Source organism: Drosophila biarmipes, chromosome 2L, assembly GCF_025231255.1.
Source record: "Drosophila biarmipes strain raj3 chromosome 2L, RU_DBia_V1.1, whole genome shotgun sequence".
Taxonomy (NCBI): Eukaryota; Metazoa; Arthropoda; class Insecta; order Diptera; family Drosophilidae; genus Drosophila; species Drosophila biarmipes.
The window spans coordinates 4,452,778-4,475,413 of record NC_066612.1 but is presented as its reverse complement, the minus strand read 5'-3'; the positions used below and the strand labels follow the sequence as shown (position 1 = coordinate 4,475,413).

Genomic DNA, 22,636 nt, shown 5'->3' with positions numbered 1-22,636 from the left:
GTCTTCTCTTCGAGGGTGGAACACGAACATGGTTGCTAGGCAGGGCCATGTTTTTCGGGTTGCCCCTGGCAACCTTGAGGCCTTTTGGAGACCACGCTGTTTGGGGATATCCTTTGTATCCTGCGGGATTTAACCGCAATGGATGAGCCGGTCGCCAGTCAGCCGGGTGAGAATGCTGCAGAGGAGGGTGCGGCGGAGGGGGAGGAGCCCCTGATGGGCTTCCTCGAGGAGATCAACTGCACGGAACCGGGCATCATAGATCGCAGCATGATCGAAACCGCCTACCTGGAGGAGGGCCAAAAGGGCGAGGCCAGGCGACTCCACCAACTGGAGCCAGTGGTGTATGATCGCATCACCACCATGCGACTGGAATTCAAGAGTAAGTAATCAAGGAAAATAACTCCTATATCATTTAATAAATCATTTTCCTAGACATCCTAAGGATTGACCACCTCTGGATGATGCCCAATCTCACCAAGCTGTGCCTGAACTGCAACAAGATCGAAGTCATCGAGCATCTGGAAATGTTAACTGCCCTCAAAGATCTCAACCTCAGCTTTAACTATATTACCAGGATTGAGAACCTGGAGACTCTGGTCAAACTGGAGAAGCTCTCCTTGTTTAGCAATCGCATCAGGAAAATAGAGAACATACAGACTTTGGAGAATTTGGTTATCCTCAGCATTGGCAACAATCTCATCGATACGGTGGAAGGTGTAGGTTCTATTCTTGATATGATATTGTACATAATTTATCTTACTTAAAGAACTTTTAAGTAGACACCTACAAGTGACACTTTATTTGCTCGGAACTAAATTGTAAGAAACCTATTAAATTGAGTATTTGTCATTAAAATTCCAGATAGAACGCTTACGTTTTGTAAGCACCCTGAAAGTCCTCAATCTGGAGGGTAATCCCATTGCCAAGCTGCCGGACTTCCCCTTGTCCCTCTACGTAACAGCCATCCTGCCCCAGTTGAACTACTACGAATACGTCTTCATCAAGGCGGAGACCAAGGAGGAGGCCCAGAAACGTTTCTAGTAAGGGATCTCTTCATTATAAGACTACTCCTTAAACCTCCTTACTATATAACCCTTACCCACAGTCGGGAATTGCGCGAAATCGAGGACAAACAGGAGCGCGAGATCCAGGGCCTGGAAACGGAGGCTCGTGAGATGGCCGAGGCGGACCGGCTGGCCTCCAGTTTCGTGGAGCACCTGGATGGTCAGCAGCTGTACGATTCCCTGTGGCGAGACGATGAGGATGGGCGCATCCTCATGCTGGTGGGGCCACCGGCTCAGGAGCTTTGCGAAGAGTACTCCAAGGATGTGTACGATCTCACCCAGCAGATATATCGTCTGGGACTGGAGCGATTTGGTGAGCGCGACGAGGAGATTCGTGATTTCAATGCCAACCTGCATGAGGGGCAGGAGGAGCTGCAGTCCCAGGGGCAAAGACAGATCGAGGAGTTCCTCCAGTACAAGGAGCGGACTTTCGACGAGATGCGTCTGAAGTGGAGGGAACTGGATCAAAGGGACGAAGACCTGGATCAGTTGCAAACCCAGTTGGATAATCTCAATGCCCAGTTTCAAGACGCCCTGCACGAGATGTGGCAAAGCCTGATGGCCCAGGAGCTGCATCTGCATGAGGCTGTTGAGGTGATCTTATATGGAATACCATTCACTTTGCCTATATAAAAGCATCTTCATTTTCAGGACTCTACCCTAAACTTCGATCGCAAGATCTCCGAACTGATGGCCAGCTTTGTGGAGCAGGCCCAGGTGATCTTCCAGCAGCTAAGGGATCTCTGCAGCCACTTTGCCGACAACATGACGGAGATTGTGACTCAGTTCCTGTCCACCAAGCTCAGTCGCCATGAACTGAATGCCATTCCCGAGGAGCTGCGAAAGTGTGTAGATGATCGCGAGGCAGTTCTTCAGCTGGTGGAGGGCATGAGGGCAGCCCACAGCGTGCGCGTGGATGAGCGCGAGGATCGCATGGCTCAGCGGAGCAGGGAGTTCATAGATGACATGATCACCAAGCTCAACCAGTAGGTTCTTACGTATAGATCCACGAGACATATATCTTAATATCTAAGTATCTTCTTACAGCAAAGAAGTAGACCGCCATCGTGCCAAGATCCTAGAGATCAACTCCTTTATGGAAATGATGACGGAGGCCTTGGACAGCCTGCCGGGCGAACTACACCAGAAGGCCTCTTCGGATTAACAATTTTAATACACATAAAAACCCATATACAATAAATGCAATTCATGATCACGTAAATAGCTTTGGCAGCCCGCTATTTCTTCTTTTTCAGACCCTCGAGATGGGTGCACAGTCCCTCCTGGAACAGTGGAGTGGTCACATAGTCGACGCACTCCTTCAGGTCCCCGGCCCGATCCTTGAGCAGCTCCCGCACATCTGCCTCGCGGCACATGCGCTTGGTGAGACACCTGGCCACGGGATTGGCCTTGTCGAAGGTGCCTATGAAGGCGGCGCACTTGGAGAGGGCCTCCTCCTTGCTGCTCGAGACCTCGTCGACGAGGCCCACCTCCAGGGCCTCCTGGGTGGCAAAGAGCTTACCTTGGTTCAGGGCACGCTCCACAATCCTGCGGGGCAGGACGCTCTGGTACGAGTTCATCATCCACTTGGAGATGACGAAGCTGAAGCGGGTGGCATGGATTCCGATGAAGCGATTGGGGAGCATTACCCGGTACTCGCAGGCGGTGGCCAGGACGCAGCCGGCGGCAGGAGCATGACCCTGAAAGGGGGATTATTATTTGTATAAATAATACATATTCCCAAAGTTCGACCTACATTAATAGCAGCTGCTGTGGGCAAGCCACAAAGATGCAGGGCTAGCCAAAGGTCCTGAAACCGGGTCCAAAATAGGCGCAAACGCTCCACTTCCGGGTTTAAAAGCTCATTGAGATCAAGGCCAGCGGAGAAAACCTTGTCATTGCTCTGGAAAATAAACACACAAATACCATAATATCTTTGGGAAGTACAGATCAATATATAATTTGGGGGAATCCCAACCCACCGATGTCAGGATAAGACCCCGACTCTTGTTGCTCTCTATCTGATTGATGGAGTCGATAAGGTCGTGCATCAGGTCCATGGTCAAGGTGTTCACCGGCGGCAGGTTCATCGATAGGGTGGCGATTCCACTCCTATCGTCCACCTCAATAGTTGTCAGCTTCGAGTTAGCCCCACTTGAGAGGGATCTCAGGAACGGCCGTCCGTTGAGGAAGGGCCTTATCCGATTGACTCCATCTACCAGCCGATTACGCAACATTTTACGACGACTTTGGATTTGGAGCAGCAATCACGCACTGAGCGGCAGGCAGGAATTTAAACAATTTAACCTGTTTATCATATATTAAGTCGAGTTGCGAACCAAATAAAACAAACACTCGAAAGTCGAAACGATCAGCTGGGAGGCGTTTCCAGGCAAGGTTACGGCGCCGGCAGTTCGAGATCAACAAGTGTTTATTGGGGGTACTTAAAGGGAAGATATAACATTTTTAACTATCTTTTAAATAAAAAAAAATGTAACAAATTTTTGAACATTAAAATGAAAAAGTCTTACTTTTTTTAAGAGCTTGTACTTCCAGAGTTATCTTTATCATTAACACTCAAATAATTATATTATCTATGTGATAAGAAATGTAAGCAATCTTGTACACAGAAAAAATTCAAGTGCACAGTTCAAATATTTAACTTTAATTATCAAGATACATTTTACTTTTGTTTGACAAAATTGGATATAATAGAGAGAGCTACAAATAGTTTTTCATTTTACCAAGTAATGTTTTTAAATGCAGGATTCTGGTCAGGTGAAAAGTGATCATGATCATCAGGTCAGCTTTTTTACTTCTTTCCCTTCTTCTTGAGATTTTCGAGGTAAATGCCCATACCCTTCTGTACCTCAGGCCTAGAAGCCAGCGCTATGAAGTCCTCCACATCCTTTTCGCGCACCTTTTCAAACTCCTTAATATTATCCGCTCGGAACTGCAGCTTGGTCAGTCCACGGGCCAGAGGATTGACCTTGGCAAAGCTGCCGATGAAGGCGGCGCATTTCTCTACGGCCTCTTCCTTGGAGTTGGCGATCTCATCCACCAGGCCCTCATCGAAAGCCTCCTGAGTGGTAAACAGGCGTCCTTGGGTGAGGGCACGCTCCGCCACTCTCTGCGGCAGTACGTTCAGAAATCCGGACATCAGCCACTTGGGGGCTATGATCCCCAGAAGGGTTTCGTTCAGGCCGATCCTGCAGTTGGGCACCATCACCCGGTACTCGCAGGCGGTGGCCAGGAGGCATCCTCCTGCGGGGGCATGACCCTAAAAGATTATTGGGTTATGTACTTATACTTTTCTGATGTCTCGAGAATCCAACTCACATTGATGGCCGCTGCTGTGGGCAAACTGGTTCCATAGAGGGCAATCCACGTGTTCTGCAGTTCAGTCCAGATGATACGTAGTCGCTCCTTATCCGTGTTATACATTTCAAGGATGTCCAGACCAGCTGAAAACACATTGGAACTAGCCTGTGAATAGCAAAGATATGATACAAATATTACTTAATTCAATAAATAATTGGTCTTACTAACAGAGGTTAAAATAAGGCCCCGACTTTTGTTGCTCTCGATTTCGCCAATGGACTTCTGGATGTCCACCAACAATTGGACGTTTTGGCTGTTCACCGGGGGCCGGTTCATTGTGAGAGTGGCGATGCCGGTCTTGTCGCTGACCTCCACTGTGGTCAACTTGGTGGCCGAGGACATCAGTCTTTTGGGACCCCCGCGGGCCACGATCCTTAAGAGATTTGAGTGCAGCATCGTCCTTTGATATCTATAGAAGATGACCTTTGTTCAGAAGTTTATATATAAACCGACGTTCTTATTAGTATTATAAAATTTAAATATTTCTATTAAGGTGTCCAATTCATATATACATTCATATGTGTACCTACCTAGAAGATAATTTTACCAAATGTTTTTCAAAATTGTTATCTACTCAGCTGCTCAAGAAGTACTGATCTCCCATGGAAAGTTTCCAGCCCATTGTTGTCACCTATCGAGCTGACCGGGAGTAAAGAATCGAATATAATCGAATTCAAATACCCATTTTCAAAAACGATTTATTATTGGTGAATCATTAATACACTTCACAAAGCCTGTTTGTAATCATATTACTCTTGAATCCACATTCCAAGTATATCATTATCAAGCACTTAGAAATATAAAAAATACAAATATAAATAAATACCAGTCATAAAAAATTATGTATTTTTCATAAAATAAAATTAATTAAGGCAAAGATAAGTAATGGTTTTCATGAAGGCTTTATTACTATTTAAAAATGTATAAAATCAATTCCTTATTACTTCTTGGCCTTCTTCTTCAGGCCCTCGAGATAAATGCCCAGACCCTTCTGCACGGCTGGCTGGTTGACAAAGAACAGGAACTTCTCTAGATCCTCCTTCCGCTCGTTCTCCAGCTGCTGGAGATCGGCCGACCGGAACTGCTGCTTGGTCAGTGACCTAGCCAGCGGATTGACCTTGGCAAAGGTGCCAATAAAGGCGGTGCACTTCTCAATGGCCTCCTCCTTGCTGTTGGCAGTCTCATCGATGAGGCCCACCTTCAGGGCCTCCTTGGTGGTGAACATGCGGCCTTGGTTGAGGGCGCGCTCAGCCTCCCTTTGTGGCAAGACGCTCAGAAAGGAGGCCATAAACCACTTGGGTGCCACAATGCCCAGTTGGGTTTCATTCAGACCAATGGTGAACTTGGGCATCATCACCCGGTATTCGCAAGAAGTCGCCAGCAAGCAGCCGCCGGCGGGAGAGTGTCCCTAAGGATATAGAGAAGGGCTTTTAGAGGAGGATTACTAGGGGTCATCAAGGAACCCACATTAATGGCCGCTGCCGTGGGCACACTGCTGCCATAAAGCGCCAGCCACGTCTCCTGCAGCTGCGTCCAGAAGGCGCGAATCCTGTCCTTATCCGGCTTGTACATCTCCAGAATATCCAAACCAGCTGAGAATATTGTGGAGCTGGACTAAGGGGTAACTTCTGGTTAATATACTGAACTCCCAGCTATTAAGATCGTATTTACCGAAGTCAGAATGAGACCGCGACTCTTGTTGTCCTCGATTTCGTCAATCGAGCTCTTTAGATCCTGCAGCAGTTCCAAGTTGAGTCCATTTACGGGCGGCCGGTTCATCGTGAGGATGGCGATGCCGGTCTTGTCGTTGACCTCCACAGTGGTCAACTTGGTGGCAGTCGACATCAGTCGGTTGGAGGCTCCACGGGCCACCAGACTAAGGACTTTGGATCGTAGCATAATGATCTGAAATGGCAAGAAGACGTAAACAACTGGGAGTGACCTTTGGACGGATGCCGGTTTCTAGATTTATGGGCTGCGTGGGAGGATTTCCCCAAGTCAGATTTAAGCGCGAATTAATTTTGAATTCAACAAAATAAAACTAAGGATCTAAGGAAGAAGTTTATATGTTCACCTACTAATATAATTTAAACGAAGCACTTTTAATAATGAACCCAGTTGCCGCAGAACCTGTTGCGCTATCGATAGTCACCTCTGCGTAGGGGGGCCTAAATAACAATCGGTTACCTCAAATCTGTAAATACCCTACTTTTAGGGAAATAACATTAGAGCAATGCACATCTTCATACAAAAATGATCAACAAGATTAAATGTTAAAAACAATTTTGAAGGATTAAAAGTGAACTGTATAAAACCTCTGATTATAATGATCACATAAGGAAAATATTATATAAACTTAAAACTTTACCTTTTATTTTTTAAAGCTTGTGTCTTTAATAACTAAAGTTACAATTTTTAAATGATATGATGCAAAATTTTTTAATAATTTGCCTGAGTTTTGATTTGGTGATTTCTTAAAATCCCATTTGAATTTGTAGCGCCCAATGCCCTGATATCGATATACGATAATTAACTACGTTATCGCCTATCGACCGCCACTGACAGCCGCACTGCAACCCTGCGTTTTGACGTTTACACGTCACAATTCGTCGGCATTCTGCATTCGTGTCCACTCCACCTCAGTCTTCGCTACTTTCTCTACGAAACTCTACGAAAATCCAACCGAAAATGGGCTCCGGCAAGCAACAGAAGGTCCAGTCCTCGGGCTTCACCAAGGAGGAGGAGCTGCTGCTGCAGGACTTCAGCCGCAACGTCAGCACCAAGTCGTCGGCGCTCTTCTACGGCAATGCCTTCATCGTGTCGGCGGTTCCCATCTGTGAGTATAGCGATAAAGTGACACGTTGTATGTTTTGGGACACTTGGTGAACGAGATCGTGTGCGCTCGTTGCAGGGCTCTTCTGGCGCATCCACAACATGGATCTGTGGCCCAGCTCCATCCTGTTCGTCCTGGTGACGGCGGCCAGCACCTACCTGATGGCCACCGCCTACAAGAACATCAAGTTCCAGCTGAAGCACAAGATCGCCGGACGCCGCGAGGAGGCGGTGACCCGCGAGGTCAACCGTCAGGTGGGCGACGACAAGAAGGTCACGCGCAAGGAGAAGGACGAGCGCATCTTGTGGAAGAAGAACGAGGTGGCCGACTACGAGGCCACCACCTTCTCCATCTTCTACAACAACGCCATCTACTTGGCCGTCATCATCTTCATCAGCTTCTTCATCCTGAAGAACTCGACGCCGTTCATCAACTACATCTTCTCCGTGGGCATTGCCAGCGGAGCCTTGGCGCTCTTCTCCACCAGCGCCCAAGTGAACTGAGCGAAAACACCGCCATGTCATCCCATGTTCATGTACTCGTAATGTAAGGCCCTTCAAGAGATTTCCTGGGACAGTGGGCTGGTGTCCCCAAACCCATCATCCGGCAGCCCCATCCCGTTGGCGTGTCCAGCAGTGCGAGCATAGAAATTTTATAGTATAAACACCAATTTGTTGTCTTTCTTGTAGAAAGCTGATCAACTTCCATTCGCTGATGATTTAATAAATTGTAAAGTTAAAATATTCTCTTTATTTCTATCGGGAGAGTTTTAAATCGGAATTTTCAGAACTAATTTGTAAGTGTAAATGCAGGATGAGTTCCAGTTTGGCTGTGAGGTTAGACAGCCTCGAGGAGAAGAGCGATGCCCTGACCACCACCAATGCAGGCGGAGCCAATGCCGTACTTCAGCTTCTTGCGCCTGGGAAAAGATTGGGAATACGTAAGAATACGCAATATATAGTAGAGAGCATGGAAAACTCACTGCAACTCGTGCACCAGGTGACCAGTGATGCGGGAGCCACTGGCTCCAAGAGGATGACCCAGAGCAATGGCACCGCCATTCACATTCAGCTTGGAGGGATCCAGTTTCAAGGCATCGGCGCAGGCCAACGTCTGGGCGGCGAAGGCTTCGTTGATCTGTAAACCATATGGTTAGCTCCCCATAGATATATGTATGTCTGGACCGACTCACCTCAATCAGATCAATATCCTCAAGTTTCTTGCCAGAGACCTTCAGGACATTCTGAATGGCGGGCACTGGTCCAATGCCCATGATCTCGGGCTTGACACCCACAAAGGAGAAGGCCACCAGGCGGGCCAGAGGCTTCAGGTTGTACTCCTTGAGGGCCTCCTCGGAGGCCACGATCACAGCGGAGGCTCCGTCACAGATGCCGGAGGCGGTACCGGCCGTCACAATGCCATTCTTCTTGAAGAGCGGGGGCAGCTTGCTCAGACCCTCGAGGGTGGTCTTGGGGCGCGGGTGCTCGTCCACCACAAAGTCCACCTCCTTGCCCTTGACCTTCAGCTTGATTGGGGTGATCTCGGCATCGAAGGCGCCCTCCTTCTGGCCCTTCTCCCAGTTCTTCTGCGAGAGCAGGGCGAACTCATCCACGCGCTCCCTGGTGATCTTGTACTGCTCGGCCAGATTCTCGGCGGTCAGCGCCATGGGCAGCTTGCAGTAGGTATCGGTGAGACCAGCCCACAGGGCGTCCTCCAGGTTGTAGCTGGCGCCCAGGGTGGTGCCGAAGCGAACGTTGCGGGCGATGAAGGGGCTCTGGGACATGTTCTCCACGCCGCCGGTGAGGGCCACCTTGGCACCACCGACCAGGATGTCCTGGGCTCCGTTGACGATCGACTGGAAGCCGGAACCGCACAGACGGTTGATGCCAAGGGCGGGTTTCTCGATGGGCACGCCGCAGTTGAGACCCACATGCCGGGGCACGTAGATGCCATCCGTGGAGGAGGACTGCGATGAGTAAGATGAAGAATTTTTACTTTATTAACTAGAGTTTTAAAATTAAAATATATTTAAAATGTGTTTTTTAATACGTTTGCTTTTCTAAAAATATTAAGTTCATGCTTGAAAAAAATAGGGTCTTAACTATCATATCTTATAAAGTGTAATCTCATAATTCGTATACGGTTTGTAAAAATGTTAAAAGACTATAGATAAGATTACGATTTTGCATATATGTTTATTCCGATGGATATGATCCAGCAAGCCTGATTGCCGAAGGATCTTAAGGACCCTTCCATATCCTACTTACCGCAATCACATTTCCCACGATGACGGTATCCACCTGCTCTCCCTTAAGGCCGGCGGCATCCAGAGCTGCCTTTGCCGCTGTGGTCTGCAGCTGGGTCTGGTTGATGCCCTTCAAGGATCCACCGAAGGTTCCAAAGGCCGTTCGCTTGGCAGCCACAATATAGATACCTTATATAGGAGATACATATGTAGAACACATATATTATGCGTAGGCAAAGAGTGATAGTGATAGCACGAAAAACGAAAGCGGATTTTTGTTTTCGACTCAACAGGTCCAAAGTGCAACCGGCTGAGTGCGGGGGGATAGCATCAGATAGTACATCAACAAGTCCAAAGTTCAGATCTCTTTGCGAAGATCATCTCGCAGCGAGTCGGCAGGAATACTGGGTTATCCGGAAGGATTTACAAAGCTCACCTTTAGTTGCTGCAGACATTTTGCGATTTTTTTAAACACTTAATTAAAATAAAAAATAATTTAGGACAAGAAAAAGCGACTACCACAATGCAGTACCTATCGACTTCTGGTCGCAACTCGACTCGCCGCCCGCGTCGGCACGGCATATTATTGGATGAAAGCTCAAAGCTTTTTCGGGCGAGACAAGCCCACAATTTTCAGCTGTATAATACACTGTCAGAAAACAATAAGAGTTCAGAGCAATTGATGATTAACAAACACGAAATTTGCAATGTGATGAAATCAAAGATTTTGGTTTCCAAATACAAGACATCAATATTTTCTTTATAAATCTATTAGAGTTGTCATCAAGTAGAACAGCATACAATTTTATGTTCTCCGTCATTATTTTTTAATACAAAAAAATTGTTATTAAAATTGGTAGGCCGTTGGATACCAAGTAATTTAGTTCCCGACCTTAATACAATTTTTCTTATATTAAAAAGGGATGCACAGGCGGATGGTCCTTCTGCTTATCAATGATTCGCTTCAGAAAGTAGTTCGTTAATGCTGCGTTTTTAATTAGACTTTATGCTTGGAAATTAAGACTGAGTGTGAGTGGAATACAAATCTCATTGAGGAGAATGGGTATCGGTTTGTAATGGAGACAGGGTTACTTAAGTTCTGTATTTATTATAAAGTAGTGTGCAATCTCTCTATGTCTAGGGCGAGTTGGAGATGTCCATGTTGTCCAACTGCTCGACGCTCACCGATTTGCGTGACTTTGAATCGGCGCTGGAGCGCGAGCTCTTCACCTCGATGTCCTCGGAAATGGATTTCAGTTTGCGTGTTTCGGGAGTGTGTGAGCGGTCGCGCCGCCGCGAAGACTTGGAGGAAACGATGGCCGGCTCCTTGCTGCGACTAGAACGTGACTTGCTGCTGCTGGTCGCTGGCGGCGGTGACGGTGAGCTGCGCTTGCTCCTGGAGCGCGGTGAACGCGACGAGCGCTTCTCGCTGCGGTGTGATTTCTTGCTGCGCTCGCGTGACCGGGAACGCTTTCCGTTTCCACTGCCTCCGCCTCCTCCTCCAGTGCCATGGGAGCGCGAGCTACGAGAACGGGAGGTGCTGCGACGATGGCGGGACCTGGAGCGCTTGCCACGAGACCTTGAGGAGCGCGAGTGCTTGCCGCCGCGGGAGCGTGATCTCCTAGAGCGAGAGGTGCTGCGACGATGGCGTGACCTGGAGCGCTTGCTGCGGGAACGGGAAGAGTGCTTGCCGCGCGACCGTGAGCGACGGGAACGGGACACACTGCGTCGTTCCCTGGATCCTGAACGCCTGGAACGCCGCCTCGATGTGGAGCGATGCGAGCGCGAGCGACTAGTACGGCGGTCCCGGGAACGAGAGCGTGATCTCGACCTGCGCCGTTTGTCCTTGGCGAGCATGCCAATCACCGGGTCAATGGCGGCCGATATCATACTTTGTGCCTCCTTTACAATGGTCATCGCCTCTTCGATCTCCGCCTGGGCTGCCTCGTTGGACTTGGCCTCCGGCTTGGTTATGGAGTAGGTGGAGTGGTAGACGCTCAGGTGACCGCCCTTGAATTCCTGGCCCTGCATGCGCAAGGCGTGGATAATGCTGGTCTGTTCGCAAAACTCGATCATGCAGTACGTCTTGTTGTCCTTCTCGGCCCATCGGGCGTACTTCACCTCGCCGGCGCGTTGAAAGCATTCCATCAGGTCGTCCAGCCGCCACTCGTTCTTCACATCGCACACGATGATGGTGCGCCGAATTTCCTCGATCTTGCGGGCATCATAGAAGGAGGGCAGGGCCGGGTACTCCGGCAGATTGAACTCCACCAGCTTGGGGTCGTACGTCTTGATCACCTGCTGCGGCAGCTGTCCCTCGATGCGATTGATCACCTCCGGCGGCAGCTTGGAGTCCGGCTTCTGGAGTCCCGGCACAATGGTGCCGTTCTTGAGCATCTCCAGGGCCCGGTACTCCTCGGGAATGGCCAGCACTGGGATGACGATGAGGGCGCGATCGATGAACACCGTGTTGGTCAGGTGCTGGGCCACCGGCACACTGGTCGTCTCCGTGTACTTCACATAGCAGATGCGCGACTGCACCGGGCAGGAGACATCCCGGATGGTCGGGTACAGGCGGATCTCCTCAATCTTGCCGATGTTGCCGAACAACGTCTGCATCTGGTCCTTGGTGGCCTGCGGCGCTATGTTGGTCACCTGGATCACACGCGGGGTGTTGCCGCCAGCCATGTTTGCCAGTTTCTCGGTTCGCCCACGGCTCGGCAAGCGGTTTATTAGCAATAAAAGTGTTTTCAATTAACCTACAAGAGCAAGCGAAAAAACGCAAGGGTTGCAATGCCGTCGCGAACATTCGATAGGCTGTCGATAGCTGTCGATAGCTGTCGATAGTTGTCGATATAACCAATCTGGCAACTCCCTTTAATCTGGCTATTTGGCGCCAAAGCTAGCTATTTTTATTGAGGCAAATTATAAAAGAAGTGAAATGAAAAGCTTAATACTTTTGGTAAAGGAATATAACAAATAATTCAAGTGCTGTTTATTTTATAGAGTTACAAATTAAAGCAATCGTGGTAATAAATAATTATATTGAGTTAGCGGCAAAGTGTGACCGTACTCGCGTGGCAACGGGGTTTCTGGCCAGTCCAAAACGGTCGCTCTAGCATGCACCAATTCACAAATACCACCTCACGATCGTAGGACTTGCAAACAAAATAAAATCCGTGAATCAAGGACTGACAGATTGCCAGGAAGCGTTTCGCCTTGTCCCACGATGTCGGACCGCCCAGTGCCCGCCACCGCCTCCGCGTCCGCCTCCTCGTCGAGCCTGAGTGTCCTGCGGCAGTTTCGCATCAACAAGAATGCCTCCGCTGCCGCCGCGGGTTCTGCGAAAACTGGTACTTCCAGAGCTAAAATGCACTCCTAGTGTCACCCCCGCTGATGATGCAGTACGTCTTTTCAGAGCGCGTGCCTGGCAAGAAGCGCATCCAGGTGATGGCCGACAGCGACAGCGATGGCAACGACTCGCAGACGTCGAAGAAAAGCAAAGTGGAGCTGACCGTGAAGGAGAAGGAGGAACGCTACATGGCGGCGGCCCATATCTCGCCCCAGTACGACACAATGGTAGGTTTCTCTTGTGACCAAGATCCCAGATCCGGTGCTGCGAACGGGGCATGGCGGGGAAGCGCGCGTCTCTGCGCCTGTGTTCGCGGAACATGGCGATTTGGTTCGGGCCCGGCGTTGCGAACAGCTGTCGGTGGCCAGGGGCGCCGCTGACGGGGGTGACTTAAGATATAGCCCTCGTGTATAAAACTTCCTTTCAAAGCTGATATTGTTTAACTTTTCTTAACGGTCCCATTTGAAAAAATAATATAAATTTAAATAATTATTTATTTCATTTGGACACATATTTATCTTTTTTTATTGGATAATTGTTTTTAACCCACTTCTTATAGAGATAGATGAAGGTATGAATTGTTTTCAATATTAAATTATTTCGGATTTTTATTTTAAAGTTATTTTTTATTCCACAAACGAATAATTATGTTTTGTATATGTAAACTTTATTGCTTACTTTATTATTATTTATTTATTAAAAATTTGTATATTTATATTTAATTTATTATTTATTTTTATTAATTTACAAACTAAATAGAGTACTAATACAAACTAATAGAGTATTTCTTAGGAAAATTCCACTACAGCTCCTTAGTTCCCTTTATTCTCATTTTCCGCTTCGGCTTCAAATTACTTTCTACTTATTCAACTTAAGGTATGGAAGTTACCGCAGTTGCTCACATTAAAATGATAACCGACAGGCAAATTGTTTTGTTATTTCAATGCACTCACACATAATACATTCTTTATAATTCCACAGGCCATCCAAGAGTCACTCTCCCGCACCAATTGGGATGTGGCCGCCTCTGTGCGCTACCTGAGGGAAAACTGCAAGCCCAAGGGCCAGAATGGGCCGCTGGTCAAGCCCAAGCTGAAGCCCAGCTCCAATGGGACCAGCGGAACTTCTCAAGGCAACTTCTCGGACAACGACCACTCAGACGACGACGATGTGAAGCAGTCCAAGGATCAGGTGTACGACAGCGATGACAGCGACACCGAGATGTCCACCAAGATGACGGGGCAGCGTAAAAAGGTGTTCCAGTTCATGAACGAGGCTACGCTCATCGAGCTGCAGTCTGTCAAGACGCTGTCCGAGAAGAAGGCATTGGCCATCATAGAAGTGCGACCCTTTAGTGATTGGGCAGGACTCCGGAAGAAGCTGGAAAGCATTAAAATGTCGGGTGATCTACTCAACTACGCCCAGGAGCTGATCAACAAACAGAACACGGTGGCTACCATTCTAAGCAAGTGCAACAACATGGTGTCCCGTCTGGAGAAGGCGATTTCCAACGGTGCCGGCATTGTGGAGCAGCCTAAGCTTCTTAGTAGTGGGTGAGTCCTAAGCAGGATACTGTTCCACCTTTTTAAATACTAATAAATGTATCATTACCCGCAGTCTACAGTTGGCTGACTATCAGATCATTGGCCTTAACTGGCTGACAGTGATGCACAAACAGGAAATGAATGGCATTTTGGCGGACGAAATGGGTCTGGGAAAGACAATTCAGGTGATTGCATTTCTGGCATACCTTAAGGAGAATGGTCTCAGCCAGGCGGCCCACTTGATTGTGGTTCCATCGTCCACGTTGGACAACTGGGAGGCAGAGATCAGCAGATGGTGCCCCAATCTGGTGGTGGAGAAGTATCACGGCTCGCAGGACGAGCGGCGAAGAATGCGAGGGCGCTATGCTAAGGATGGCTTCACCGGCTTCGATGTTCTTCTGACCACGTGAGTATCCAGAAGGGTATACAAGAATTTAAGCTATAATTTGATTCCAATTTAACAGCTATCACATTGTTGGCTCCACGCCGGAGGAGAGGAAAATGTTCCGGGTTTGCAAGCTGGACTACGTCATCTTCGATGAGGCACACATGCTAAAGAACATGACCACGCAGCGGTATGCCAACCTTATAACCATCAATGCTAGGATGCGCATCCTGCTCACAGGAACTCCGTTGCAGAACAACCTGCTGGAGCTGATCTCTCTGCTCTGCTTCGTCATGCCCAAGTTCTTTGCCAAGAGCATCGATGATATCAAATCGTTGTTTGTTAAGGTGAAAGAGGAATGCCAAAATACTAACATAAAACTAATCAAAGTATCCTTTGCAGAAGGGAAAATCCGATGGCGACCAAGAGGAGGTGTCACAGTTCCAGGAAACACAGATCCAGAGAGCCAAGCGCATCATGAAGCCGTTTGTCCTCAGGCGCCTTAAAAAAGATGTCCTCAAGCACCTGCCCAAGAAGCTAAGTCTGGTGGTAAATATCTCGAACCTGAAAACCATTATTTCTATTAATGTGCATCATTTGATTGCAGGAAAAAGTACCCATGAGCACCCAACAAAAGCACTACTACCACGAACTGGTCGAGTATTATTCCAACAACAAGGGTGAGGTGTGTAGCAGCAGTGAAAGGGCCGGCATAGCGATTATGATGGAGATGCGGCGCATCGCCAACCATCCGCTACTGATGCGTCACTACTTCACCGATGCCAACCTGCGCAGTTTCTCAAAGCGCCTGGCAAATGCCAGTTCCTACAAAAAGACCAATGAGCAGTATATCTTCGAGGAGCTGGCCGTCATGTCGGACTTTCAGGTCTACCAGATGTGTAACAAGCATGTGAGTCTTTGCCACAGCATATATTTATTAAAAGTTGGCTAAAATGCATATTTTATTAGGAATTTTACGACGTTAAAATACCCGATGAGTTGATCTGCGATTCCGGGAAATTCCTATACCTGGACACCTTGCTGCCGAAGTTGAAGGAGGAGGGACACCGTGTGCTGCTCTTCAGCCAGTTCACGATGATGCTGGACATTGTGGAGGAGTATCTGCGGATACGAAATTTTGGTTTCTGCCGCCTGGACGGGGCGACCGCCGTAAATGTCCGCCAGGACCTGATCACCGACTTTAATGACGACAACAGCATTTTCGTGTTTCTGCTCTCCACCAAGGCCGGTGGCGTGGGCATCAACCTGACGGCCGCCGACACGTGCATCATTCACGACATCGACTTCAATCCGTATAACGACAAGCAGGCCGAGGATCGGTGTCACCGCATGGGTCAGCAGCGACCAGTGACCATTTACCGTCTCATTTCCGAGAGCACCATCGAGGAGGGCATCCTGATGGCCGCCGAAGAGAAGCTAAAGCTGGAGAAGGACATCACGTCCAACGAGAAGGGCGAGGTGCACGAGCAGCGCTGCGTGGTCAAGCTGCTGACCACGGCCCTGGGATTGGACAAGGACCAGGAGGAGCAGCTAAATAACTCACTGAACAGCTCCATAGTCTCGCCCACCAAGTAGGCTTCCTCCACGTTGTCGTCGTTCTCCTCCTTGTCCCATCATCCGTATTTATTCTGCGCCAGCATTGGATCAACCTTGGCCTACGGCTGTTAAATTGTTTTAAAATCTGAGTACTATTACCGATCAATATTGTATTTATATATTTTACGTAAACTTGTGTGCGCAAGGATGTTGAGATCTGGCGGATGGTTAGGCCGTAAGTGGATCACACATTGAGTTAGTAATTTGTCACCCATAAGATAAAAACTGTTTTCCCTAGTAACAACAACATTTCCACGACGAACCAAGGCGGACAAGTTTAACCTCTTGTTTTTTTTGATTTGTCATCTTGCATAGTTTTCCTTTCTGTAAGCGTTTATGTATCGAATTGAAACTATTGTTATAAGGATAAAGAACATTTGTGTACGAATGCGATCTTGTAGTTTGTTTCCATTTTTCGTATCGGTTCGAGTGGCTCGGCAACCCTCAGCGGACGGCTCTCGCATTTTCCCCAGCAGTTCTGCTCGTGTGAGAGCTACAATTTCGAGAGCGAACCACTGTTTGGAAGAGCTTTCGGCTCGGATCGCGACTGGCGATTCATCAGGGTGTTTAGTCTTCAACTGATCGCTCGCGCCGATGATTTAATTTTTAAGTTAAAGTCTGCGCCCAGTGGAGCAGCCAGCCGCGTTACTCACATCCATACATACGTGCGAATATACATGCCTACATAGTGCGGCGTACATCGATAAATAGATATACCCCGCAGATATAGTGTCTCGATCGACAGCAACGAACCCCAGAAACCTAAAGTAAAAAAATAGTCAAGTCTGTAGATTAAACCTATTCAAATCGAATCTAGAACCATAACGAATCCCTTACATTTTCCTCGAACAATTCGGGCTCTGACACCGCACTGCCATTATGTGATTCATAGCCAAGTACATAAGTTTCCTCCCCGAGTTCTTTCTTGAATTCTATTTAAAAATAGACAAAACAGTTTGCGAGCGGAACTCATATTGCCGCGGCGGCCACTAAAATGCTAAATAAATCAGGCCAATAATAAGAGAAGAGTTCTTCGTTCCCTGTTCCGCTGCCCCGCTGACTGCCGGAAACGGAAGTACAGCGCCAACTGCATATAGGTTTAGAGATGGTGTATCCGCACAGTGCTGCGATACAGTCATCACTCTGTCATGCACTATAAATATAGATGCGGCGGCACATGTGAGCGACTTTTGGCAATTGCCAGGGAATACGGCGCACAAGTCGGGCGAAACAAACAGCGCGTGCAGGCCAAACATGAAATAATAAAATACGTGTATGAGAATATAAATAAGAATTATTAATCCCCTCCCCCCTTTCTGGCGGTGTATGCGTGTAGTGATCGTATGTGTGCGTGTGTGAGTAATCCGAACAATAACCATAGTATACATATACAGCGAGCGATCTGCATTAAGAGAGAGAAGAATCACGCAAAAGAAACGAACGAAAATAACAACGCGAAAGAAAACACACAACGGAATTGTGATAATTGACGAGACGAGCACACGACGAGCGAAGCCGAGAACGAGCAGCACAAAGCGACAAACCGAAAATAGCCGACAGCCACGGTGCGTATACTCGATGACCACGACCCACCCGCCCACTTGACTCATCGCGCCCTCTCGCTCGCACAGCAGCCGGCAGAGCAACAGCACCGCAAGCAATTGTGATCACCGTGTGTGTGTGTATCTGTGTGTCTCTGCACTTGCCGCTGGCCCTGTCGAAGTATCCGTATCTCTAGCTGGAAGTACGCAATCCACGACCATCCGAGGCTTGGACCGACGCTTCGAAATATTAATTATTTGCCACACTGCTTATGGCTCGACTCGGCGCATGCCAAGCATAATTAAACGAGACACGAAAGAGCGTATCTACGAAGTAGATAAATATCTTTATACGAACAACCAGGCTGCAGCCCAACCAACAATCGAATCGACGAATACCCATCTATATACTCTATAGAGCGAGATAAACAAAAGCTCAATCAGCAGCCGCAGCAGCAACAACGAAACAATTTGGAAGAAACACTTTTGCACTAAAAGGTGAGTATCCAAGCGCTGATTCATAGTCCCAGGCAGGCGCAGCTTAGGGCAAACACTCTGTTTGCTAATCTGGGAATAGACTGTCGAGCAATTAACGAGGCAAGTTCGCATGGCAGTGGTGGTAGATGCTCACAGTCCGAATAGCCTATGTGGGATTTTCATTTATCTTTGAACCCCTGACATTTGTACATGAAAAACCAGGCCTTTAGTGGCTTTAAATGTATTATCACTTTCTTGAACCAGAAGTCAAGATTTGTATAGGTAAATTTTGAATAATGATTTAGGTTCTACTAATCTAAAAAGAAAAATAAGTTAATAAAAATAGTCGCAGCATATTATTCGCTCATGAACCAAAATCAGATTGATATAGGTATATTTTTATAAGAAACAGAATATTTTTGACCATAATTTAAGGTTTATTAACTTGCAAAGATTAAGTACGAGTGCAATATTTGTGGGCTGCACTTTAGGAAGCTGGACTGTACTTCGTTGTGTGTATCTTTCGCGTAGACTCACTACGGACTCCTTGTGGGACGCAGACTAAGAATTACTGGGGGCTGATGTCATGCTCGGAGACGAAGTGCTCTAGCTCGAGCCCCAAAACCAGATGCAACTCCTACGCGCCAAAGCCGCTTGATCAAGTAGTTTGAGTCCCCCTCTTCGTAAACAGTTTTTGTGTATCTTTACTTGATGTATGAGTAGGTGAACACGTTATGGGTTCGTCTCCGGGCTGAAGCTTTGGGATTCTCACGACTCATTTTCTTTTCGCATTTCAGACCCGCAATCTGAATCTGCAAACAGGGATCCCCTATATCCCTCACATCGTATTAAGAAGAGAACTCAAACTCGACAAAGGAAGAAAGGAAACCAACTATTGTGATATGTACAAATTTACTCAAATACTGAAGCCACATATTTAGACGTTTATTCCGCGGAAACCCAGTTGTGAGCCGATTAACCGGAGGATAATCTACCAAAGATTAGGCTTTCATCGTCAATTAAGTTTATCTAGATAGAGCAGAAGCAGTACTCGAGATGGCCGAGAAAGTGGAACTGGCCCAGGCCAGCCTGAATGGCCAACAGAACGATCCCCGAAAGGTGCGCAAGTCGCCTGAATTTCAGCCCGGCGTTATCTCTAGGGAACGCAGCTTTGTGCGCACCTCGAACCAACAGGTGAGTATCTGCACACACCCATATTGATTTCCAGAATCAACTATATTTGCGACTTCGGTTTCAGAATATCAACAAACGCAGAAGTCTGGCTTTCAACGTGCCTGGCAATCAAACCGGACAGATGAGGGGCAAGCCCGCCATGGATATTTACAGACCTCCAAGTGAGTTGTTTTAGTCATTCTACACAAATTCTCCTCTTCGCTTGGCTGCTTAGCGGGTTGTTCGGTGATAGTGAACTTGCAGAAACCAATTAAACAAAGCATTGATCAAGATTATTGGCCTTAAATCTGAGTTATTTTTAATAAGAACCCTTAGTTGTTGATGTATGCCTTTGAACCAGGGAGGTAGTAATGTATGCTAACTTATCAAGGAAAATATATAAAAATGGAGAAAGTATATAAATTATGATATATCATTTCCGCCCTAACTAAGAATCTGCCATGCCTTAAGTATAGCTTCTGATCTTATCTCATCCAAGGATGAGCTCAGCTCGTTTTGCTGTTCTTTTCGCTGCAAGCTTATCAGTTCCAACGATTACTTACTGAGACCACGTTTTTCTTTTGATTCTTTTCATATATCTGTCTAATACCCTGTACATTCCGCCCCCTCCACACAATGTTGTCCTGCCCCTCACATCATCACATCCCTCTTGGGTATCCCGACCCCCCCCCAAAAAACCTAATTGCCTCTGAATCAGATGTGCGCGGAGAGCTGGCTGCTCCAGCCGGTGGTGGTGGCGGTGGTGATGGTACTGGTGGTGCGGCCGGTGGTGTCGCCAACAAGCTGAACGTCAATGCCCAGGAGTTCACAATGACTAGCAGCTCCGGGGCACCGGCCGAGGCACTCAGCAATCGGTAAAGCAAAGTCTTTTAATGCCATTGTTTACCCCTCTTCCCGTCTCCTTGCAGAGCTAAACTACAGTCTACAACATTCTTCCAGTTCGTCGCTTATCTTCCCGCCCACCAATGGTCCCGGGGTGGCTCCGGTCTTGGGTCAGTATGGAAACGTCAATCGCCGCCAGGCCGGCCTCTCCCTGGGCAACATGCCGGCTCTGAAGGCCAACCACCATCGCTCGATCTTGGTGACGCATCCAATCAGTCCCCTCGGTGGTCAGCTGCCGCTCATGAACTCGCCCTCCAGTGGCAATATACTGCACGTAAGCTCTACTTTAATTTAACACCCCAAAATGTTCACTCAAATTAACGAGTCACTGTTTAAAAAGACTCAAGTTACTTAACTTTATTATATTTTATTAATAAATTCTTTGGAATCTGAAATCTTTGAGAAAGGAAGATTTCGATTAGGAAATAATTAAAACTAACTATAATATCAATCTATTTTAAAATATTTTGTTAAAATAAATTTAAAATATTTAAGTTTTTAATCATTGTATATTCTAATCTTAAAACTCTTTTATTTCCAGACAACAAACCGTGTGAAGTTTGCTCCCGAGCCCAGAGGTCACAAAGTGGCCACCCAGAATCAGTTCGGTCAGCTCAACAACAACTATGGACAACCCTACCAGGCAAATCTTAATGGAATCGATCCGTACGTGAATGGTAATACCTTGCAGCGCTCCAAGTCCTTATCTTCAGCGGATGCGTTGACTAGGGGAATGGCGGGCTTGGGCCTGGGTCTGGGCAACGAGGTGGCCGACATTGGTCAGTTCACGCCAGATATCCAGGCGCTCATCGACACGGCTCTGGAGGATCCCAACAAGCTGAACTCGCGTTGTCTGATGGAACTGACAACGCAGTTCATCAAGCGTGCGGTGGAGAGTCGCCGTTTCGCCCTGCCGATCTCCCGGCTGTGCCTCAACATCATTGCCCGGGAGCAGAAGGAAACCTTCTTGGAGGCGCTGCTCAACACATGCCGTCAGTGGTACCAGGAGCGCGAGAAGGTAAGTAGTTCTTCTGGCTAAATATCCTGTTCTTGTCAAATAATTAATTATTTTCCTTACTCAATACAGCTGTTGTTTGCCATCCAGGGCATGAAATCCCCATCCCGTGTTCGATTTACCGCCTTCATGGCCTTCCTCACTGAGATGTTCTGCCAGCTGAAGCGGCGACAGCTCCAACTGCGCACCCACCACGAGGGCACTCCCCCGCCGCTGGTGCTGCTCAGTCTGCTGTCCAAATGTTGCGAGGATTGCGTGCGTCCACCTATAAAATCTCTATCAGAGGTGAGTTTAAATTTCACCCTATGGTTTAGCGAAAGCTAAATACAGGGAATTATCTCTTCTCTTTCAGATTGAGTGCCTGTTCTATGTGTTGACTTGCATTGGCCAGGATATGGAGCAGCAGCTGCCACAGCAACTGGAGCTACTCATGGGTCTCGTCCGCGATGCCTTCTTGAATGCCGGAGAATCAGCGGCTTCCATCCGGCGCACTCTTCTCCAGCTCATCGAGCTGAAGGCCTCCCACTGGCAGTTGCCGGGCAACACGGTTCTCTACTACACACACACTAACAACTAAATCTTGAGAATGGGAAAGTAACTCAAGCTTGATCTGGACTTGGAGCTAGACCTGGTACCAAGGCGCCGACTCGGGGCACTGTGCAATCATTAAGACACCATCAGCTATAGATTCTGTTGTCGCATTGCATTTAGGGCCTGCAACACTTCTGTTCTATTTATCTTATCGTACTCTTACCTAGGCATAAGCAATATTTATTTCGGCACCAGCAATAGAGAGAAACTAACCCGAGACTTGCACACAATACACCAAGCCCAGTACCAAATGAGATCGGCCGATTCGATTCGGTATCTTCGGACTCTGCTATAATCTAAGGCTCAATTTTTATGTGAATCCATATATTTATGTGTAATAAATCACAGCTAGTCAAAAAGAGGATAAAACGTTTTTTTGCTTTTGAGAAACTTAATTGATAGGAAAGTACTACTATAAATGTGTTCTAAGTAAAAGTGATAACGCAAAAGAAATGCTTAAACCTACGTTTGAAATAGTTTCTTGATAATGGCCAAACTCAAGTGCTGCACAAAAA

The 22,636-nt window shown here is 47.5% G+C and overlaps 9 protein-coding genes across 18 annotated transcripts; 4 read left to right on the top strand and 5 right to left on the bottom strand.

Annotated features, from left to right (window-relative positions):
- The first annotated feature begins 130 nt into the window (after positions 1-130).
- On the top strand, positions 131-2,255 carry LOC108035315 (dynein regulatory complex subunit 3). The gene is made up of 6 exons (XM_017110893.3): positions 131-379; positions 433-716; positions 862-1,040; positions 1,106-1,658; positions 1,716-2,050; positions 2,112-2,255. Exons 1-6 carry the CDS (start codon positions 139-141, stop codon positions 2,227-2,229), a joined length of 1,710 nt encoding a protein of 569 aa, XP_016966382.1. The 5' UTR covers positions 131-138; the 3' UTR covers positions 2,230-2,255.
- LOC108035326 (enoyl-CoA delta isomerase 1, mitochondrial) lies at positions 2,220-3,603 on the bottom strand. Its single transcript, XM_017110904.3, has 3 exons — positions 3,047-3,603; positions 2,821-2,967; positions 2,220-2,764 (listed from the first exon to the last, which is right to left on the bottom strand). The coding sequence occupies exons 1-3, from the start codon at positions 3,299-3,301 to the stop codon at positions 2,303-2,305; spliced, it is 864 nt and encodes a 287-aa protein (XP_016966393.1). The 5' UTR covers positions 3,302-3,603; the 3' UTR covers positions 2,220-2,302.
- Positions 3,604-3,700: 97 nt separating this feature from the next.
- LOC108033739 (enoyl-CoA delta isomerase 1, mitochondrial) lies at positions 3,701-5,085 on the bottom strand. Of its 2 annotated transcripts, none has more exons than XM_017108301.2 (4): positions 4,976-5,085; positions 4,614-4,868; positions 4,404-4,550; positions 3,701-4,344 (listed from the first exon to the last, which is right to left on the bottom strand). In XM_017108301.2, exons 2-4 carry the CDS (start codon positions 4,839-4,841, stop codon positions 3,877-3,879), a joined length of 843 nt encoding a protein of 280 aa, XP_016963790.1. In that variant the 5' UTR covers positions 4,842-4,868; positions 4,976-5,085; the 3' UTR covers positions 3,701-3,876. The 2 variants fall into 2 exon arrangements, with proteins under 2 accessions (XP_016963790.1, XP_016963799.1); XM_017108310.2 differs by having other exon boundaries at positions 4,614-4,854; positions 4,976-5,079.
- Positions 5,086-5,328: 243 nt separating this feature from the next.
- Positions 5,329-6,608, bottom strand: LOC108034127 (enoyl-CoA delta isomerase 1, mitochondrial). 2 transcript variants are annotated; one of them, XM_017108927.3, is made up of 4 exons: positions 6,520-6,608; positions 6,117-6,350; positions 5,913-6,059; positions 5,329-5,853 (listed from the first exon to the last, which is right to left on the bottom strand). In XM_017108927.3, exons 2-4 carry the CDS (start codon positions 6,342-6,344, stop codon positions 5,386-5,388), a joined length of 843 nt encoding a protein of 280 aa, XP_016964416.1. In that variant the 5' UTR covers positions 6,345-6,350; positions 6,520-6,608; the 3' UTR covers positions 5,329-5,385. The 2 variants fall into 2 exon arrangements, with proteins under 2 accessions (XP_016964416.1, XP_016964408.1); XM_017108919.2 differs by having other exon boundaries at positions 6,524-6,608.
- A 430-nt stretch (positions 6,609-7,038) lies between these two features.
- On the top strand, positions 7,039-8,019 carry LOC108034142 (translocon-associated protein subunit gamma). Its single transcript, XM_017108940.3, has 2 exons — positions 7,039-7,281; positions 7,357-8,019. The coding sequence occupies exons 1-2, from the start codon at positions 7,134-7,136 to the stop codon at positions 7,779-7,781; spliced, it is 573 nt and encodes a 190-aa protein (XP_016964429.1). The 5' UTR covers positions 7,039-7,133; the 3' UTR covers positions 7,782-8,019.
- On the bottom strand, positions 8,006-10,113 carry LOC108034120 (3-ketoacyl-CoA thiolase, mitochondrial). The gene is made up of 5 exons (XM_017108907.3): positions 9,960-10,113; positions 9,546-9,712; positions 8,471-9,244; positions 8,261-8,415; positions 8,006-8,197 (listed from the first exon to the last, which is right to left on the bottom strand). The coding sequence occupies exons 1-5, from the start codon at positions 9,976-9,978 to the stop codon at positions 8,116-8,118; spliced, it is 1,197 nt and encodes a 398-aa protein (XP_016964396.1). The 5' UTR covers positions 9,979-10,113; the 3' UTR covers positions 8,006-8,115.
- A 213-nt stretch (positions 10,114-10,326) lies between these two features.
- On the bottom strand, positions 10,327-12,331 carry LOC108034112 (probable splicing factor, arginine/serine-rich 7). Its single transcript, XM_017108894.2, has one exon. The coding sequence runs from the start codon at positions 12,209-12,211 to the stop codon at positions 10,661-10,663; it is 1,551 nt and encodes a 516-aa protein (XP_016964383.1). The 5' UTR covers positions 12,212-12,331; the 3' UTR covers positions 10,327-10,660.
- Positions 12,332-12,631: 300 nt separating this feature from the next.
- LOC108034101 (SWI/SNF-related matrix-associated actin-dependent regulator of chromatin subfamily A containing DEAD/H box 1 homolog) lies at positions 12,632-16,809 on the top strand. Of its 2 annotated transcripts, XR_001768711.3 has the most exons (9): positions 12,632-12,876; positions 12,942-13,102; positions 13,857-14,428; positions 14,493-14,825; positions 14,884-15,151; positions 15,207-15,353; positions 15,412-15,714; positions 15,774-16,596; positions 16,660-16,809. XR_001768711.3 is itself a non-coding variant. In XM_017108878.3 (8 exons), exons 1-8 carry the CDS (start codon positions 12,753-12,755, stop codon positions 16,398-16,400), a joined length of 2,535 nt encoding a protein of 844 aa, XP_016964367.1. In that variant the 5' UTR covers positions 12,632-12,752; the 3' UTR covers positions 16,401-16,809. The 2 variants fall into 2 exon arrangements, 1 of the variants encoding a protein (XP_016964367.1); XM_017108878.3 differs by having other exon boundaries at positions 15,774-16,809.
- Positions 16,810-16,986: 177 nt separating this feature from the next.
- On the top strand, positions 16,987-22,490 carry LOC108034794 (uncharacterized). 7 transcript variants are annotated; one of them, XM_050885524.1, is made up of 10 exons: positions 16,987-17,188; positions 17,816-17,986; positions 18,056-18,460; positions 19,237-19,633; positions 19,698-19,794; positions 20,331-20,487; positions 20,573-20,789; positions 21,057-21,533; positions 21,603-21,815; positions 21,883-22,490. In XM_050885524.1, the coding sequence occupies exons 4-10, from the start codon at positions 19,496-19,498 to the stop codon at positions 22,105-22,107; spliced, it is 1,524 nt and encodes a 507-aa protein (XP_050741481.1). In that variant the 5' UTR covers positions 16,987-17,188; positions 17,816-17,986; positions 18,056-18,460; positions 19,237-19,495; the 3' UTR covers positions 22,108-22,490. The 7 variants fall into 7 exon arrangements, with proteins under 7 accessions (XP_050741481.1, XP_050741482.1, XP_050741483.1 ...); XM_050885525.1 differs by having other exon boundaries at positions 18,053-18,460; XM_050885526.1 differs by having other exon boundaries at positions 17,803-18,460.
- The last annotated feature ends 146 nt before the right edge of the window (positions 22,491-22,636 follow it).